General features: G+C 36.5%; 2 protein-coding genes across 3 annotated transcripts in view; one reads left to right on the top strand and one right to left on the bottom strand.

Annotated features, from left to right (window-relative positions):
- The window catches only part of LOC127437467 (uncharacterized), a 108479-nt gene extending 98593 nt beyond the window's left edge, over positions 1-9886 (bottom strand). For both annotated transcript variants that reach the window (XM_051692407.1, XM_051692406.1), the window contains exon 1: positions 9446-9886. In XM_051692407.1, coding sequence (XP_051548367.1) covers positions 9446-9508 — 63 coding nt within the window. In that variant the 5' untranslated portion in view covers positions 9509-9886. The remainder of the gene's footprint in view (positions 1-9445) is intronic.
- A 1537-nt stretch (positions 9887-11423) lies between these two features.
- On the top strand, positions 11424-18536 carry LOC127437469 (iroquois-class homeodomain protein IRX-5-like). Its single transcript, XM_051692410.1, has 3 exons — positions 11424-11821; positions 12731-13136; positions 15324-18536. Exons 1-3 carry the CDS (start codon positions 11600-11602, stop codon positions 15806-15808), a joined length of 1113 nt encoding a protein of 370 aa, XP_051548370.1. The 5' UTR covers positions 11424-11599; the 3' UTR covers positions 15809-18536.
- The last annotated feature ends 247 nt before the right edge of the window (positions 18537-18783 follow it).

Below are 18783 nucleotides of genomic sequence, written 5' to 3' on the forward strand. Positions count from 1 at the left end.
ACCCATTACTGCATCTTGTGCAGTTTTTTTCTGTCCTAATCTAAAACGGGTTGACAAGCACAAATCCCCTTTAGCTGAGGAACAACATTTCACTCTGCGGCTGCTTGATTACTCTTCATTAGCCTGTAATGTGACAGTTTGACAAGTGCAGTGGCTGTTTTAGTCACCTGCTGATGTGTGTACACAGCCCAGTGGAGATGAGAAACTCTCTGGAAGTGGCCATTAACCCCAGTTCATCTGTCACACTTCAGTCCAGACTCAACCTCCACTACACTTCATTTAAAAAGAGAAATCCCAGCGGACTCAGTGTCATTTATAGCAGCGGCCACATTCATTAAGACCTCAGTGGTGGTCATGTATATTTCAGATAGACTCTGTGTAGAGGCCTTTAAGGACTGGCAAATATTTTCATTGTTCTCTTTTTCATAAATTAGTCTATTATTAAAAAGGAACAGAATTAATTAGTGTTTATCAAGGGAAGCATCACTATATTTATTGCTAGGGTTAGTGATTTGAATAAACCTTACCATAAATATTAAACTACAACTTGTAACTCATCCCACACCTTTTGTACAACAGACATTGAAGGAGACTACAAATAGTGTGGCTTGTTGAAGAGAGGTGTGCAATTACTTTTCCAAGCAATTGCCTGGCAATAAAACGAGTGAAAAAATCCCTAGACTTACAATGATTGGGAGCCCCGGGACATATCTAAAGACCAGAATTTAATTGAGACTTGGGAGTTGACGTAAGCAACCACATAGTAACCACACAGAACACCCTAGTAACCACATAGCAAAAAAACATTCATAATACCATGGCAACCACATAGCAACACCCTAGCAAACACCCACAGTAAGGGTTTTTCAAACTCCTTAAACCAGTACCAACATTTTTAAGTGTAACTCCTCCTAGAGCTTTCAAGCTACATCCATCAAAGTTGGTACAGACCTTCAGACTGTTCTGACTCAGGTTGCTATGACTTTTCTAAATTATTAGAATTTTCATACAGCGGGTGATCAAAAATCCAGGAAATCCCACAGACTTAAATTAACGGAATGCTCAAACGGGCCAAGGCTATTCAAATTCCAAATTTCAAAAAAAAAAAAACAAATTGTAAAAATGTAAACAAGGCCTTTAAATGTGCTGTAAGCAATTTTAGCTGTTCTACTTCCACAAGACGGAGCTGTTGAATTAGTCACACCCCTCTTTCTAAAACCACGCACTCTAAAGATACCAAATGAACTTTATTGAGACCTATCAATCTATCTATCTATCTGTCTATCTGTCTGTCTGTCTGTCTGTCTGTCTGTCTATCTGTCTATCTATCTATCTGTAACCTTCAAACTTTTTTAATTAGTGTTAAACTTTCAGACATTGTTAAGCAAACATAAGTTTGTCCTTACTTTACTTATTTAGTTAATTCATTCACATATTCCAAACTGGCATCACATTATATACATTTTTGCTAAATGATTTTTTCATGGCTTTTTGTACATATTGTGGAACTTTCCTGGTAAAATGATCACTAGCTTTTTCATGTTCACACAAATTACAGGTAAAACAGTCGATTATCAGTTCATAGACACTTACTTTTCACCCTGTTTCTCACACAGTGCTATCTTATTAAATCTAAACACTTTTACTATAGTGCATGACTTGTCAGATGATACATTTTAATTTTTGCATTACATTAACACTTACATTTACAAGCTTGTTTGAGTGTGATCAAATTGTGTGGTAGATCAACTGATAGAGCATTGCACTTGTAATGTACAGGACCAAGGTATGAGTCCTGAAGAGCACGAGAATCGACACATGAGCCGAAAGATTCATAGAAGCACCACAAAATGATGTGGTTGATTCAGCAATTGTGTTTTTCATCTCACGTTTATTTTTGTTTTCTGACACTATCGGTTAGGTTTAAGGTTTAGGGAGGGAGGTCGGTTTCATTCATGTAAAACTTGATAGAGCATTAAGCTTAAAAACCTCATTCATCACAGTCACATAATTTTCACAAGATCAGGCTGGAAGGAGGACCCTCATCCAATTAGAAATTGAACAAGACTTTTTAAATGATGCTATTTCCCACAATTTCAGAGACTGAAAACTTGAATTCAGTCATACTGGAGGTGGCTCGCTTCAATGAGTCGTCACACTGAAATATTCCAACATGCTTTCCACATGTCACAGCTGTTCTAGACTCCCCTTCCACTGGCATGTCATCTCCTCCATTACACAAGAATGTCTCAGTAAAACGTCCCTCCATTTTAGTGGGTTTAAATAGTCTGGTCCAATGGGTATTCATTACACATGGGCTGGTAACTGAAGAGGAATTGTTTTGCTGTATGTAATGGTTGGATGTGTAATTCAAGCCTTTTTGCAATTAATTAGGAAGCACTGTGTGCATGTGGCCACTTGTACTTTGGTGCACTCTGGACAATAACTGATTTGTCTTGGACTGTATAAAATTTAAAGCATTTGATGTTTCTGAATACTTGGAATAATTCCATTGTGACATCTTACAGAAATCAAATTAAGTAGTGGATTCAGTAGGTATTCATATGAAACTGATCTATATGAAATGTAGACTAAACATTATTATTTATGAAGAGAATAAGAGTAGAGAAAAAGAAAAACAGAGAATGAAAAATTGACATGTGCGCCTACAATTATACCTTTATTTCAAGGAATATTTCAGGTTAAATATAAGTTCTATCAGCATCTCTCAGACTGATCTCATGGTAAAATCAGCACAATTATGTTGGTAACGCATAACCAGAAATTCATCCACCTAATAAAGTAGACCCATCTGTATAAGGACGCTTTAGACAACCTTACAGCTCAAATAACAGATTTGTATGGGAAGATTTAACATAAGCACATTAACAAAAATACAAACTTGACATTTTTACTTCTACACACTCTGTAATGCCTTGCTCCATTGAATTCCATTGCAGTGGTGGGAAAGCTGCTTTAAAACTGTCGCTTGAAACAGTTACTCGAAACTCAAAGTACTTAAACTACAGTTAAGCTACTTATTAAGTAGTTAAACTACAGTCAAGAACTCTTTTTTAATACAATGTGACAAATGTTTTGTTTTGTGAAGCTATAGCACTACTGTTTGGAAATTGTAGCTCATTACTAGAAAAGCTACATAATTCTGTGTTTCAGTCACGCTACTGAAAAATATAGTTAAGCTACTTTTAGTTAATTACTTTCCAACACTATTCCATTGTAAGTGGGTTACAATGGAAGGAAATATTATTTTTGCTTGTTTGTACAAACTAAGAGACGAGCTGAAATTATTTATGTGGTAACCGACCAAAGATGCTGTTAATAAAGCATAACTTGAATTAAACTTGAAACAATCATTTAAACACATAACATCTTTTAACATAAAGGGATAGTTCACCCAAAAATGAAAATTCTCTCATCATTTATTCACTTTCATGTCATTCCAGATGTATATCACTTTCTTTCTTCTGCAGAACACAAACGAAGATTTTTAGAAGAATATTTCAGCTCTGTAGGTCCTCTAGGTATATAAGTGCCAAAATTTTGACACTCCTTAATGCCATTAAAGGCAGCATAAAAGTAATCCACATGACACCATTAGTTAAATCCATATCTTCAGAAGTGATGTGATAGGTGTGGGTGAGAAACAGATCAATATTTAAGTCCTTTTTTGTTAGAAATTCTTCTCCCTGCTCAGTTGGGGGCCGGAATGCATGAAGAATGTGAATCACCAAAAACACAAGAAGAAGAATGTGAAAGTGATCTGTTTCTCACCCACACCTACTATATCACTTCAGAAGATATTCATTTATCTACTGGAGTCTTATGGATAACTTTTATGTTGCACCCATCCACTTGCATTGTATGGACCCACAGAGCAGAGATATTCTTCTAAAAATCTTCATTTTAGTTCAGCAGATGAAAGAAAGTCATACACATCTGGGATGGCATGAGGGTGAGTAAATGATGAGAGAATTTTCATTTTCAGGTGAACTATTCCTTTAAGAGCACTAAAGAGAACTTCATTAGAGTTCTGTAAAGTTAATTGCAAGTGCTGACTGTAGCAGTGGGCAAAGAACAAGGAAATTAGACCCCATGTTAAGCCACTGTGACAAGGCTGTGAAAAAATGTGCCACAATTTTCAGTCGGCAGCTGCTGCAGACACTTTAGTTAATCCAGTTCGAGCTTTGGTGGGTCCATTTCCAACTAGTGACATGTGATATCCACAACAATGTCTGAATATTAAGATGCTCAATGCCACAGGATCCACCTAGGCTCAAAACACAGACAGGAACAAGGGCTCATGCGGGCTCAAGCTTTTCTTGATGTGGCACCAGTTATATCTGAGTGGTACGACGTAATTCCTGTGTGATGGTAGTGAGAGCAATTAGAAAAATGAAGTATTGTGAAAACGGCACGTTTCCCACATGAGACATAAAGAGAAAGAACTTGTTATCAAGTCATTTTAAGGGAAAAACATGTGGTGCTGAGTGTATTGTATGCGACTTGTGTGCGACAAATATACACAGAGGAAATAGAAACATTATTTGGAATTCGTTGAGCAGAAAAACTAAAACTTTACTATGATAAGTGTATTAGAAAGTTAAAGTAATTGGTAATGCCATTTATATTTCAATGAAGTAACCAGTAAATCTGATTACAGTTTTAGATAATTAGTCATTTGTAGTGGATTACGATTTCTGAGTAACACACCCAACACTGGTTATGTATTCTTTTATTATGCTTTGTGTCTATCAAGTTCAAAATAAGAGAAAATAATAAGTGTATACTTAAATTACTGTACTGTAGAAATGTCTGTAATTTTAATGCAATATAATGTATAAATGCTACTGTAAAAAAAACGTAAATCGGTTAATGCGCAGCTACCTGAACATATTCGGTAAAAAATATAAGACAATAATTGTAATTTTACGGTAAAACGTTTCAAAATTGTTTTTTAGATGTAAAAAGTGTGATTTTGCCATTAAATTAATGCACTGTCTCTACAGGTGTATTAATTATTGATCCTGGATGACACACTATTGATGAAATTTAAGACATCATGTGGCCTTCTGTATTTACTACTGTAACATTGAGGTAGGCAGAGCAGAATGAAAACAAAAGCAGACAAATACGAACCCAAGTGCAGTTTATTTACAAAGCGCAATAAATTCAAAAACGTGAATCCAAAACAAAACATAAACTATGATGACAACCAAACTTGACTATAAGTGTGCAAAAAAAACAAAAAAAAAACCATGAACTTGAATAAATGGCAACATTACACAAACAATACTTGACATGGACAAGAGAACATGAGGGCTATAAATACATAGACAGGGGTAACAAGACAACCAATGGGAAAACTGAACTAATAACATAAGAACCAATGACAGAACAGAACTGATGACAAGATAACAAGACAAATGAAACATGAACACAACTATAAAACAATAACATGACAAGACTAATTAACCATGGAACTAATAAGAACAAAGCACATGAAACATGGCGGGAACAGGAAATTACATGACAAGACGCATGACAGGAAACAGGAACAGCAAGCATGAACTAAACTACAAACTAAAAGACAAGAAAATCAAAACATGGACAAAAACACATATAAACGTGACAACTATAATGTTTAACAATACATTTTAAAGCGAAAAGCAGACTTTTATAGTTCCAGAAGTTTAGTATATCAAGTTTATATCAATTAATAATATAAACAGTAGTGTACCATAAAATATACAGGGATCAAAATTACATCCCGTAAAGCCTGACTCTATCTTTTACTGTAAATGTCTGGCAACCACAGCTGCAAGTACTTTACCATAAATTTAACAGATGTTTTTATTTTTATTTTTTTTGTTTTTTTTTTTGCAATATGATACATGAGTCGCATGGGCTATTTTAGTGATACCTTTGGGTGGTTTATACGTTTTAAAGTTACTCCCTTTTCAACAATCATTGTGTTGAAAAGTTAGACTGGAATTTCTCCTTTTGGGTTTCAGAAAGACAGTCATGCAAGTTTGGAACAATCTGAGGGTGAGTAAATTATGACAGACTTTCAATTTTTCATTTATTCTTTTTGATTGTATAAGATTTCGGTCATACCGGCGCCCACCCCTAATACCAGGGCTGCAGGGATTACCTTACAGGATAAACACTGAACACCAGGGTAATACTTTGCCAGTATTAAAGCTCGGTTAATCTGAGGAATTCCCTGAAGACTGGTGAGAGGAGTTCTGTATAAACAAGCAATTGGTAAACAAGAATATAAATAACATGATCCAGCAATGTTCGGCCAAAACAGGTACCAATTACTGTAACTCTAGACACTGTTTGGCTCATATATCATAACAGCTGTTATCACTGCTTTTTTAACACGTTAGTTTTTTTTAACAGGTCACTGTTGATTTATCATTTTGATTGGACAAACACAATTCTCAAGAATCTTGATCGTTTTCTTAAGTGTAGACCAATCTACACTGAAAAAAAAATTATGTGATGGTGATGGATTTACTTAAAATATATATGTAGCATTTTTGCATCACGCATTTTAAGTAAATTCAACTTATGGACATTTTTTGTGAGCACAACTAGAAAACCTTTTGTTAGATATACACAAATGTATCAGTTCATTCAACTTTATTTACTTAAAAATGTATGTCACACAAATAAGATTTAACAACTAATAGCAAGTTGCAACAGTCTCAGTTCTGTACTCGATCGTTTGAGTTAGCAGTACTTAAAATCTTAATTTTATGGATTTGTAAGCTAAAGAAGTTCAAGGAACTCACAATTATTCATTTACTTTATGTATCACTTTAAGTTCACCTTAAAATTTATTAAATGTATTTTGTGCTGTACACATTAATGAAAATTAAGTAATGTTATAAATATGTACATTTCTGAGTAGAAGCTATTTATAAGTTATGGTTGTTATATATATTGTGGGGGGGATTTCAGTGTATATTTCTCTATATTTCTGAATGGCATATAGGCTATAAATGCAATATCTCTCAGCTTTATAAGCAATGCAACTGCACTAACCACCTAATGAAGTCATATCACCATAAAACTGACTGTGAGGCATCAAATCTGATAACAGTCTGTGGAAAGAAAAACAGTATTCATTATTGTCTATCTCTAAGAATAATTTTCGAAGAGGATTATAATGTATGTCATATGCACTCACTGACCACTTTATTAGGAACACCTGTACACCTACTTATTCATGTGATTATCTAATCACTCAATCGTGTGGCAGCAGTGCAATGCATAAAATCATTCAGATATGGGTGAGGGACTTCAGTTAATGTTCACATTAACCATCAGAATGGGGGGGGGGGGTATTTATCTCAGTGATTTTGCCGTGGCATGATTGTTGGTGCCAGATGGGCTGGTATGAGTATTTCTGTAACTGCTGATCTCCTGGGATTTTCACACAAAACAGAATGGTGCGGGAAAAAAAACATCCAGCAAGCAGCAGTTCTGTGTTCGAAAACGGCTTGTTAATGACAGAGGTCAGAGGTGAATGTCCAAGCTGACAGGAAGGAAACCACATGTTACAACAGTGCTATGCAGAAAAGCATTTCTGAACATACAACACGTCGAACATTGAGACAGATGGACTACAGTAGTAGAAGACCCCTCCGGATACCACTACTGTCAGCTTAGAACAGGAAACTGAGGCTACAGTGGGCAAAGGCTCACCAAAACTGGACAGTAGATGATTGGAAAAACAACACCTGGTCTGACAAATCTCGATTTCTCCTGCGACATGCAGATGGTAGACCCACTGCAGCCTCAGTTTTCTGTTCTTAGCTGACAGAAGTGGATCCCAATGTGGTCTTTTGCTGTTGTAGCCCATCCGCCTGAAGGTTCGGCATGTTGTGCATTCTGAGATGCTATTCTACTCACTGCAATTGTACAGAGCGGTTATCTGAATTACCGTAGTTTTCTGTCAGCTCGAACCAGTCTGGGCATTCTCTGTTGACCTCTCTCATCAACAAGCCTTTTCCGTCCACAGAGCTGCCGATTAATGGATGTTTTTTGCTTTTGGCACCATTCAGAGTAAATTCTAGAGACTGTTGTGTGTGAAAATCCCAGGAGATCAGCAGTTACAGAAATACTCAAACCAGCCCATGTGGCACCAACAATCATGCCACAGTCTAAATCATTGAGATCACATTTTCCCCATTCTGATGGTTGATGTGAACATTAACTGAAGCTCCTGACCATATCTGCATGATTTTATGCACAGCACTGCTGCCACACGATTGGCTGATTAGATAAATGCATGAATAAGTAGGTGTACAGGTGTACCTAATAAAGTGGTTGGTGATTGTATGTCACAGAGAGGGGGTTTTCCTGGTGTTAACTGTCTGAAGCTATGCTACAATTATGACTGTAAATAATGTTTTTAAGAGGTTAAAAAAAAGACTTCCTTGATTTTGTTTTATTTTTGATTGTTTTGTCCCTTATCTTTAAAAGGACAGAGAAATCAATTCTATTTAAAACATCTTACAGGGAGTTATGGGGACACATGTGGTCAGTAAGGAAAAATGATCTAGAAATACATCACTTAAGATATTTAACATATCACTGAGACCTGTAAACAAATTTTGGGGCTGCTCAGGCTCCACGACAAACTTTAGATGAAGGCCTGGGGTGTGTGAACAAAGGCCTTACTGTATTCTTACTATTATAATCTTTACATTATTATAGTGGAAATTTGCATGTGATTACATTACATTATGTAGCATTTTCAAGCAATAAACTTATTATGTAACACTACTAAACCCTGCAAATATAATACATTATAATGGAATTCTTAACACATAATGCACTTATAATTCCTTACAATGCAACATATAATTACTGTAATTGTATGCTCTTATAATTAACCCCAGTTATAATACATGATACATAACTATTCATAGTGATGCCTTTAAAAGAGGAGCATAATGCATTGTAATTCACAATAAGAACCCAGCTTCATGAGTTACATCCAGTATTATAAAGCATTATTAAAGGTGAAACTATGGTTTATAGTGTATTATAACTGTTTTTGCAATTATATGTAAACCTAGATAATGCATTACAATGTTTATTATAATGCATTAGAAATACCCTTAAAATGCTTTGTATACAGACTGTAGGTCTACAGTTCTCACACAGAGTCCTGCTGCCTAACACTGAAATCTATTAATACAACTCACAAATGAGATTAATTACGTAGGCTACCTCTGTGCATGTTTGTTGAAGGAAAATCAAGCGATGGCCTATCTTTAAATTACGTTGTGAGATATGAAGATGCTTAGATAATGTTTAGCCTATAGAAAAAAATGTATGTAATCATCTGGCCTACTTAAACGCGTTGCGCGCTTATGTGCACGCGTACAAAGAGCGGCCCCATTACCTTGTCCAGTAGGTTGTCTCTCGAATCACTCGTGTGAAGTTTGACTATCTCGTTTTTCTCCATCCTCAGTCGAGACGTTCCCGGTCAATCTCAGTCGGATTCGTGGAAGTCTTGTTAATAGTGCAGGAATTCCTGAGCGCATCATGTCAGCGCAGCAGATCCTCGCGTTCAGGATTAAGTCACCTGCGTCCTCAAATGAGAGTGAGTGACAGCAGTGATCACACTGCAAGCGAAGCGACGCACCTAAACAGGAACGCCCCCATTATTTTAAAGCTGTCAACGCTACAGAAGCGCGATATCCACTGTAATACGCGTGTTCGCGGGAGTCCACAAAACTCTGTGTGCTGAAAGTGAATTCGCGTTGAATTTCGGGATCATAAGTGCGTGCATCTGTAAACTTGCAGTGCTGCCACAGCTACCTTTATGGAAGCTTTCCGCCGGGTTCACATATCCTCCGTGAGCGGCGCGTTTTAGTTTCGGCGCCCATATGGCACCAACAGATGGCACCGTCTACACTGCAAGCGTGAGTCGCGAGGTGACGCGTCCCAGACCGTCGGACATTTTGCCATTCTGTGAATATACACCGATCAGCCACAACATTAAAACCACCTACCTAACACTGTGTCGTGCCACCAAAACAGCACCAACCCGCATCCCTTCTCACCACAATTGTACAGAGCGGTTATCTGAGTTACCGTAGACTTTGTCAGTTCGAACCAGACTGGCCATTCTCTGTTGACCTCTCTCATCAACAAGGCGTTTCTATCCACAGAACTGCAGCTCACTGGATGTTTTGTTTTTGGCACCATTCTGAGTAAATTCTAGAGACTGTTGTGTGTGAAAATCCCAGGAGATCAGCAGTTACAGAAATACTCAAACCAGCCCATCTGTCACCAACAATCATGCCACGCTCAAAATCACTGAGATCACATGGTTGATGTGAGCATTAACTGAAACTTCTGACCTGTATCTGCATGATTTTATGCACTGCACTGCTGCCACGCTAATCGCATGGATGATTATTGGTAGGTGAGATCAACAGTTACAGAAATAGAGAGCTTCAGTTAATGTTCACATCAACCATCAGAATGGGGAAAAAGCATGATTGTTGGTGCCAGATGGGCTGGTTTGAGTATTTCTGTAACTGCTGATCTCCTGGGATTTTCACACACAACAGTCTCTAGAATTTACTCCAAATGGCGCCAAAAACAAAAAACATCCAGTGAGTGGCAGTTCTGCGGACGGAAATGCCTTGTTGATGAGAGAGGACAACAGAGAATGGCTATTCTGAGATGCGGGTTGGCACTGGTGTGACGCTGGGGGAAATATAATGAACCGCAATGCAACATCCAACTCCTTGTATGAACAACCTCTAATAATAATAATAATAGCCTGTTAAGGGGGTGTTCACACAGGATGCGTCCTTGCATTCAAAAACAGCTTGATAGTAGCAACTCAATGGACTAGAACGCAGGTGTTTCAAGAACAAAAGGCATGTTTGTTTGTTTTTTACGGTGTGGTTTCTAGAACGTTTTTAAAATGTTGTACCGTGACATTAACCAAAGTACAACATTGTGAAATGTTGTTAAAACATTTTGTGTTTGCTGGGTTGGCACTTGGCACTCCACTTAAAAACGCAATGCTCATGGCATGAGATGCTGTGGGGGGAAAAAAACAGCGAAACGCGACACAACAGCCAAATAGTTGCCCTAACCAGTGTGCATAGAGCAGCAATGGGGGGAAAAAAACTCGCTCTGCGTTATGCTCCCAAGACAAAGTGAAGAGAATAACTTTGAGTGGGTTTGTGTGCGCAAAAGAGAGACTGCGGATATGTGTGTGTGTGTGTGTGTGTGTATAAGAGAGAGAGAGAGAGAGAGAGAGAGAGAGAGAGAGAGAGTGAGAGAGAGAGGCAGGAAAAGTCAGCTTGAGCTTTTCCTTATTTCCCACCATTGACTCTCTTTGAGGAGACGCACGGAGCTTGAAACTCTCACCAAAATGCCTTAGCGAGACATTTTTCCTCTCCAAAAGAACCAAAGTGTATTTTGTGTGCTTTGTATCAGATATGCTTTGAATCTTTTATTTTTATTTCGATGGCACATAGGATGAGTGACCTGGCTCTTGGACTTATGAGGAAACTGTAGCAGTTATCTGGCCATGGCGTTTCCTCAAGGATACTTGTACCAGTCTTCACTTTCTCTCTATTCGTGTCCGCCGTACGGCTCCGGCGCGGTAACGGGACCGCGGACAGATGATCTGGGACGGTCGTCCAGCGGCTCAGCTTTCTCCCCGTACGCGTCCACAGCTTTCACAAACACTTCAGCCTTCAACTCTCTCCAGTACAGCTCTGAATCCACAGCACCCTTCACTTCATATGTGGTGAGCTTCAATCATTAAAGAGTCTGATTTATCTGTGTTTGAGCAGTCAATGGCTCACTGTCTTTCAATATGATCATTAGATCATGACATCATTATCATAAGATCATCAGCATGCTTAAAGGTTGATTTGCGTTCCCACATTTAGAAACATGTTATATTAGACAGCTAGTTTTAAAGTGAATTTGTTTAACCTGCTTTTTGTTACCTTGCTTTATTAGAGCGATTCGTTTTATTTATTTCAAAGCAGGCTCGTTAAATAGGCTATTGCAAATGCTTTAGCTTTAGTTTTTCTTTTTGTATTCTGCACAGCACTTCAAGACGGATCTATAAAGTGCATTTAATTTAATTTGACAACACTAAACTGAATATGTTTACCAATTATCATTAACTTTATGATTGGCGTATATTTAACAAAATATTTAGTTTTTGGTATTTTGAAACGGAATAAAACGTATTATTTATTATTCTAACAATGTAAGAGACAGATAAAAAAGAATCAAGAACGCTGTGAAAATAATTAAAATTACCCTGGAAAATGTAGGGAACGAATTACTTTAATAGCGCGACTTAAACACGCTGTTTCTAAGGAATATCTTGATGTTTGACGCGTTTTAATTTTTAAGCTATTTTCGTATATCTTTTCAAATGTTAATGGCAGTTTTCATTTTAACATGCATTCGGTCATTGTAAATCAAATAGTTTTGCTGTGATGTAAATGCATCACTTCTCAAATTATTATCACATTTGTCTACGAGTTGCCCTGACATGATATAGCCACACAGAAATCATGGCCATATATTAACATGTATATAATAAATATATATTTTGCCTTATATCAGATGTCTGTATATATTAGTATGCGGAGGACAGGCAAGATAGACGAATACGCTTTTCTCATGTGTTTCCCAGGGCTCCCCATACGACCATTCTCCAGGCATGACTGGCTCTTTAGGCTTTCACCCGTACGCCGGACCCCTGGGCGCGTACCCGTTTGGAGATCCCGCTTACCGGAAGAACGCCATTCGAGATGCCACTGCCACCTTGAAGGCCTGGCTCAGTGAACACCGGAAAAACCCTTATCCCACCAAAGGAGAGAAAATCATGCTCGCCATCATCACTAAAATGACTCTCACTCAGGTGTCCACCTGGTTCGCCAACGCGCGGAGAAGACTGAAGAAAGAGAATAAAATGTCCTGGACGCCACGGAACAGGAGTGAAGATGAGGATGAGGAGGACAGCATTGATTTAGGGAAAAATGATGACGACGATGAGCAGCTGAAAAGAGACGAAACAACAGAGACGACCAAAGATTCAGGTGTTCAGTTGTTGTTGTTTGTATTTTCATTATGAATTAGGTCAAGTCCAATAATATTTGTATACATAGGCCTACAGATATTTATATAAAATCATTTTATTATTACATTATTACATATTATACATTATTATAGACCTGTAAATTGTTTGTTGTAGAGTTGAGTTACTCGAGTTCGGACTCGAAATTGATGGTCTGGAGTCCAACTACATATAAGTGGCCAGCTGCAACCCTGATGATAGACATATACATCACCCAGACGTCTGCTTGATGTGTGTTTACATCTGGAAGACGTATTTTTTAACTGATGTTTGATTTACAGTAGCTATAATGTTTGTAAATATGATATTTTTAAGATGTTTAGTAAATGTTATTTAGATTCCCTGACTGCACAAGTACATCACTCAGACATCTGATGTGTGTGTGTTTTTTTTTTTTTTTTTTTATGTTGTTTGCTCATCTGCAATACCTCTATAATGTCAATAATTATGTCTCGGGTGTCAATAAGACATTCAGCAGATGTCTTTGAGACGTTTGTGATTTAGAATGTTTGTAAATCGGATCTTTTTAAGATGTTTAGCAGATGTTAATAAGGTTGTGATGCTTTCCAGATGAAAAGATCTAAAACAGACATCTCAGAGACGTACATGTGCCTTCTTTTCTTTGTTGTGAGGGTTAAAAGAAGCTTAAAATATTGATGTAATGGCATAGTGTTGAATTTACAGTTTTGAATTCAGATTCATGAACAGATTCAATCAAACTCAATTTGGACCCGGACTTGACTCGAACTTCACTGGCTAAAGACCAAGGTTCAGTCAGGAGAAACCCCTTAAGTTAAAAAATTGTACATGTTTAGTTAAAAAAAAAAAAAACAAGTAAAGAAAAAAAAAGTAACTTAAAGGGATTTGGTCTTGACTTGGACTCAAATCCAACAAAATTGGTTTTAAAAACCTATAGCCTCCGCTATACACTGTAAAAAAAATGTCTGTAATTTTAACAGTGAAAGACTGTAAAAATGCTACAGAAATAAATCGTTAATTGTTTAACGAATATTAACTGTAAAATATACAGTACAATTTTTTAATATATTTTAAAGGGCAATACAGTAGTTTTTACAATGAAATGTTGTAGTTTTTTAGATGTAAAAACTATAATTTTCCTGTATAATTAATGTTATGTTTAATTATGTTTATCAAGAGAGTACATGTACTTTTTACAGTAAATTATTGTTAAAATTACAGTAAAAAACAATAATCGGGTGTTCCCACAATTCCCAGCATGACCCATCATATTTCATGATATTTTATGGAATAGTTGTTTCTTCTTATTTTGAATATCAGTTATGTACATTGGGTTGTTCTGTATTATATTTAATGTAGTTTATTTCATGTTTACTGCATTATTGTAATGTCACATGTGTTATCCTGATGGTGTTTAGTGTTTGTGTGAGTGACACTGAGCACTGTCTCTACATGTTTATTGGTCATTGCTCCTGGAAGAGACACTATTGGTGAACTTCATGTCATCATGTGTTCTTCTGTAATTTTATGGTGATTAACAATACCTTATAAAGTAAAAAGCAGATTTTTACGGTTTCAGAAGGTTAATATCAAGATTATGAGGTTTTTTACTGTAAATCTAACAGAATTATTATTATTTTTTTTTTTATTTATTTTACAGTGCCATACTGGTCATGTAAATTACAACAGTTTTAAACTGTAAAATTTACAGGTTGTTCTGTAAAGTTGTTTACATTTTTATTGTATTTTTTACATGATTATTCTGGCAACCACAGCTGCCAGTTTTTTTAAACAACATGATTTTTTTTTTTTTTTTTTTTTTTTTACAGTGAATGCTAATGTTTTTGGTGGTGTTATGGAATTACCTCAAGCAAAACAGCCCAGATAGCACATGTACATCTCCAAGATGTCTGTTTTAGATCTTTTCATCTGAAAAGCATCACATTTTAATTAACATCTGCTAAATATCTTAAAAATATCAGGATTACAAACATTCTAAATCATAAACATCTCAAAGACATCTGAATGTCTTATAGAAGGATTGCAGATGAGCAAATTAACGCAAAAAAAAAAAAAAAAAAAAAAAAAAAAAAAAAACCTTGGGTGATGTAGGCCTACATGTGCCATCAGTGAGGCCTTTCTAACACAATTAATTATCATTTGATTGCAGTTGGCGATGACTGCACCGAAATTCGCCCAGAAAACCCCGACGACGCGACGAAGCGTGTTATAACCGACTGTGAAGAACAAGAGAAGCGGACAGTGTGCGATTCTCCGGTGCCCACGACCTCCTCACCCCGGAACGAGATCAGCGAAACCGCAAAACCCCATTCCGCAAACCCGACCCCCAAACCCAAACTGTGGTCCCTTGCTGAGATTGCTACATCGGACAAGGGGTGTGACGAACCGTCCCAAACATCTGGGGCGTCACCTGCGCAATGCCCCTTTCTCCCCAGAGATTTATACTACGCGTCTCCTTTCTATCCGGCTTTCACGAACTATGGGACTTTCGGACACCTGAACGGCGTCAGTCACGGAAACGCAACGCAATTGAACGGAATAAACACGGCCGTGTTACAAAGAGCGAGAGACGGCAACATTACTCTGGATTTGTGTAAAGAACTCAGCTTTGAACACAAGAGGGCGAATATTTAGCCAAATCAGTTTATTTGGGGGTTTATTTATGATTTTGAGAAAGAGATTTAATTCTGTCTGAACACGAAATATAAGACTTTTTTATATTTAAAATATAATGGGATGTGTATGTTTTATGCGAGAAATGCTTTTTTTTTTTCTTTACATATATATCTATCATCTGGTGTAAAATATTTGTGCAAGAGGCCAAAGTACCATTTAAAACCGTTTTGTAATCCACGTCAGCTGTGTTGAAATTATCTAATTTTAAACAGCTCTTCTTGTCCACAATACTCTACAGTTATAGGCTACACATTACACATCTGTGCCATTTTGCAAACTCCACTTAACCTGTCATCTGATATGGAACAAAAATAATTTTATCAAGCAAATTTAATAGCCTAAATACACTGTAAAATTTTTAAGACAGTGGTTCTCAACCTTTTTGGTTCCAGCCCGCTAATGGGCCCCGGCCCCCTGGATGAGAACCACTGTGTTAGGTCAAATGTACTTTATGTGGAAACATTGAAACACATCAGTCCAAAAATTCAGTAGCAGTTTTAGCACCTGATATATTCTTTAGAAATATTTTGACTTCATGAGAATTGTTCTATCATCTATTCTAAACAGAATGCTGTGCCTTCTTGATTTGCTCACAACTCTGTGCTACACCTATATAGACTCAAAGAACACACTCAATAAATGTAATAGTCTCCTCCCGGGCATAATACAGTGGATAAATTGTACATTTAAATAGCACGAGTCAACATTTGTTGCTGGGGAATTATGGGACAGCACTCTTAAGTGGAGGAGATATTAAATTTATGCTCCATAAAGCATCTTCTCGTGAAATGTGTGTTGCATTTTTCCTGCGATGCGAGAACAGCGAGGGGCTAAAAATGTTCAAAGACCATTTTAAAAGGGATTAAACGTGTAAATTCGAAAATGTAGTAAACTCATTGTAAGAAAGACAGGATTACCAGCGATTCCCTATTTCTGCTCAAATGACAGAGTCCAACATCAACAACCATCAGAGCGGCGAGGCTTACAGGGGTAATACAAAGTTTTTGAACACAAAACCATGAAAAGAGGCTGCAAGGATTTGAAAAGCTCTCTAATCCCTCGGGTAAATTCAAAGTTTGAGTATATATTGATATGGGAAGCAATGCTATTTCACAATTCAGTGAATTTAAAGCTTTGAAAAGTGAAGAAGCACCATCAAAACTATCCAAGCTATCCAATCATCTTGTGTACACTTGTAGCAATGTTACACTCAATGCAGATATTTTATTTTGTATTCCTTTGCAAAGGGGGTTTTAGGACAGCTATAGATGAGTTTTCTATTTTTGAACACAAAATGTCACTTGTGCAGATCCATTTATATCCATTAACATATGGAAAATCAAGCTCTGTTATTGCAAGCTGTTATATATTATTCTTTATCATTATTAGCTTACTCTCATTTATTCAAATTGTTACTTATACCCCAGTGGACTATTCGCTTTTTGCTTTGTTTTTTCTTCTAAAAGGTATAACAAGAAAAGTCTGATGATTTTGGTGCAAGAAACAGTTGAGGATAAAATTTCCTCTCAATAATTAAAACCAAAATTATTTGGTTACAAGCGTACGTCATAGTGGAATATTGTATGAAAATATGGGTTAATATCTTCTAATATGCATATCATATTATATGACATGTTTCTAATGGCAAATTCTATAAGTACAAGTGAAGAGACTACATTGGAAGGTGTTATTGTGGAGATGCTGAGACAATCTGTGAAAAGCTTGTCTATTCCACACCCTAATCAATATAAGTGATTTGTTTCAAGCATGCACACTTTTGCTCTTAACTAAAGAGTGTGTAAGGCTTTTAAAAGCATTGATTTGGAGCCGATCGATGCAGACTAAGGGAGTGTTTTCCTGCACAGTGAGAAGGCACTAACAGGCCACTGAACAGCCAGATTGAATGAGCTGAATTGTAGGTTGTTGAGAGGCGGGTTGTTCATATTACCACCTACTGCAGCCTGGAATCAAACTACTGAATATCTAATCAGTTGTTCCTAAAAATGTCGTCTTCTTCTTCTTCTTCTTCTTTTTTTTGCATGATAGATGGTTAAAGTGTCTTAATTCAGATTAAATACTGTCAACTTTTATGTTGTAGAGCACTGGTTCAAAACTGTTTTAATTTCGGGAACCATATTAAATACGCATACATGCAGAAAATCATTTTCTGATTTAGTATTTGTGTCTTGTTTCCAGTAAAAATACCTAGACATTCTTAAAACAAGATAACTTTACTTGAGAAGTAAAATGAGAAGTAAAAATATATATTTTGTCTTGTTTTCAAAGAAATTCAAAGAAAACTAAATTTAGCAAAACAAGAAAACACTATATGTCATGGGGTCAAAACAATATATCATGGGGTACGAAAAAAAATTTGATCTAAAGAGAAAACAAGTTTATTTCTCTTACCCCATTGGCAGTTTTTTTTTTTTTTAAGAATAAACCCCACCAAATTTTGTAAGATTTCTCTGAAAAAAAGACTTAATATCTTATTTTTTCTTGGTTTAAGGATGTTTGAATATATTTACCAGAAAATAACACAAATATACTTAGTAAGAAAATGCTTTTTGCAGTGAACACAGCACCAACATGGTACCAATATAGGCCAAACAATATGCAAAATTAGGTAGCACTTTATTTTACAGTACTGTTCTACATTTACAACTACAGTAATTACTAGCTACTAACCCTAAACCTAACCCCAACCTTAGCCTTAACCTATATTAATTACATGTAGTTACCTAATATTAATTAGTACTTTCTTGGGTAAGTACACTGTAAGTATACTGAAAGTACACATACTGTAAAATAAAGTGCAACCCAAAATTAACATGACATAGGCTGGATGCACAGTAAAATTGACCATTTCGAAATGTCTTTTAAATTGCAATGGTTTCATTCTCTCAACTGCCAATAATTCACTGCACAAAACA

Source organism: Myxocyprinus asiaticus, chromosome 48 (genome assembly GCF_019703515.2).
Source record: "Myxocyprinus asiaticus isolate MX2 ecotype Aquarium Trade chromosome 48, UBuf_Myxa_2, whole genome shotgun sequence".
NCBI classification, from domain to species: domain Eukaryota; kingdom Metazoa; phylum Chordata; class Actinopteri; order Cypriniformes; family Catostomidae; genus Myxocyprinus; species Myxocyprinus asiaticus.

Coding starts and splice junctions, on each gene's coding strand:
- LOC127437469 (XM_051692410.1), top strand. CDS start 11,600: ATGGCGTTTCCTCAAGGATACTTGTACCAGTCTTCACTTTCTCTCTAT. Junction 11,822..12,730: donor CACCCTTCACTTCATATGTG/GTGAGCTTCAAT, acceptor TGTGTTTCCCAG/GGCTCCCCATACGACCATTC. Junction 13,137..15,323: donor AGAGACGACCAAAGATTCAG/GTGTTCAGTTGT, acceptor ATTTGATTGCAG/TTGGCGATGACTGCACCGAA.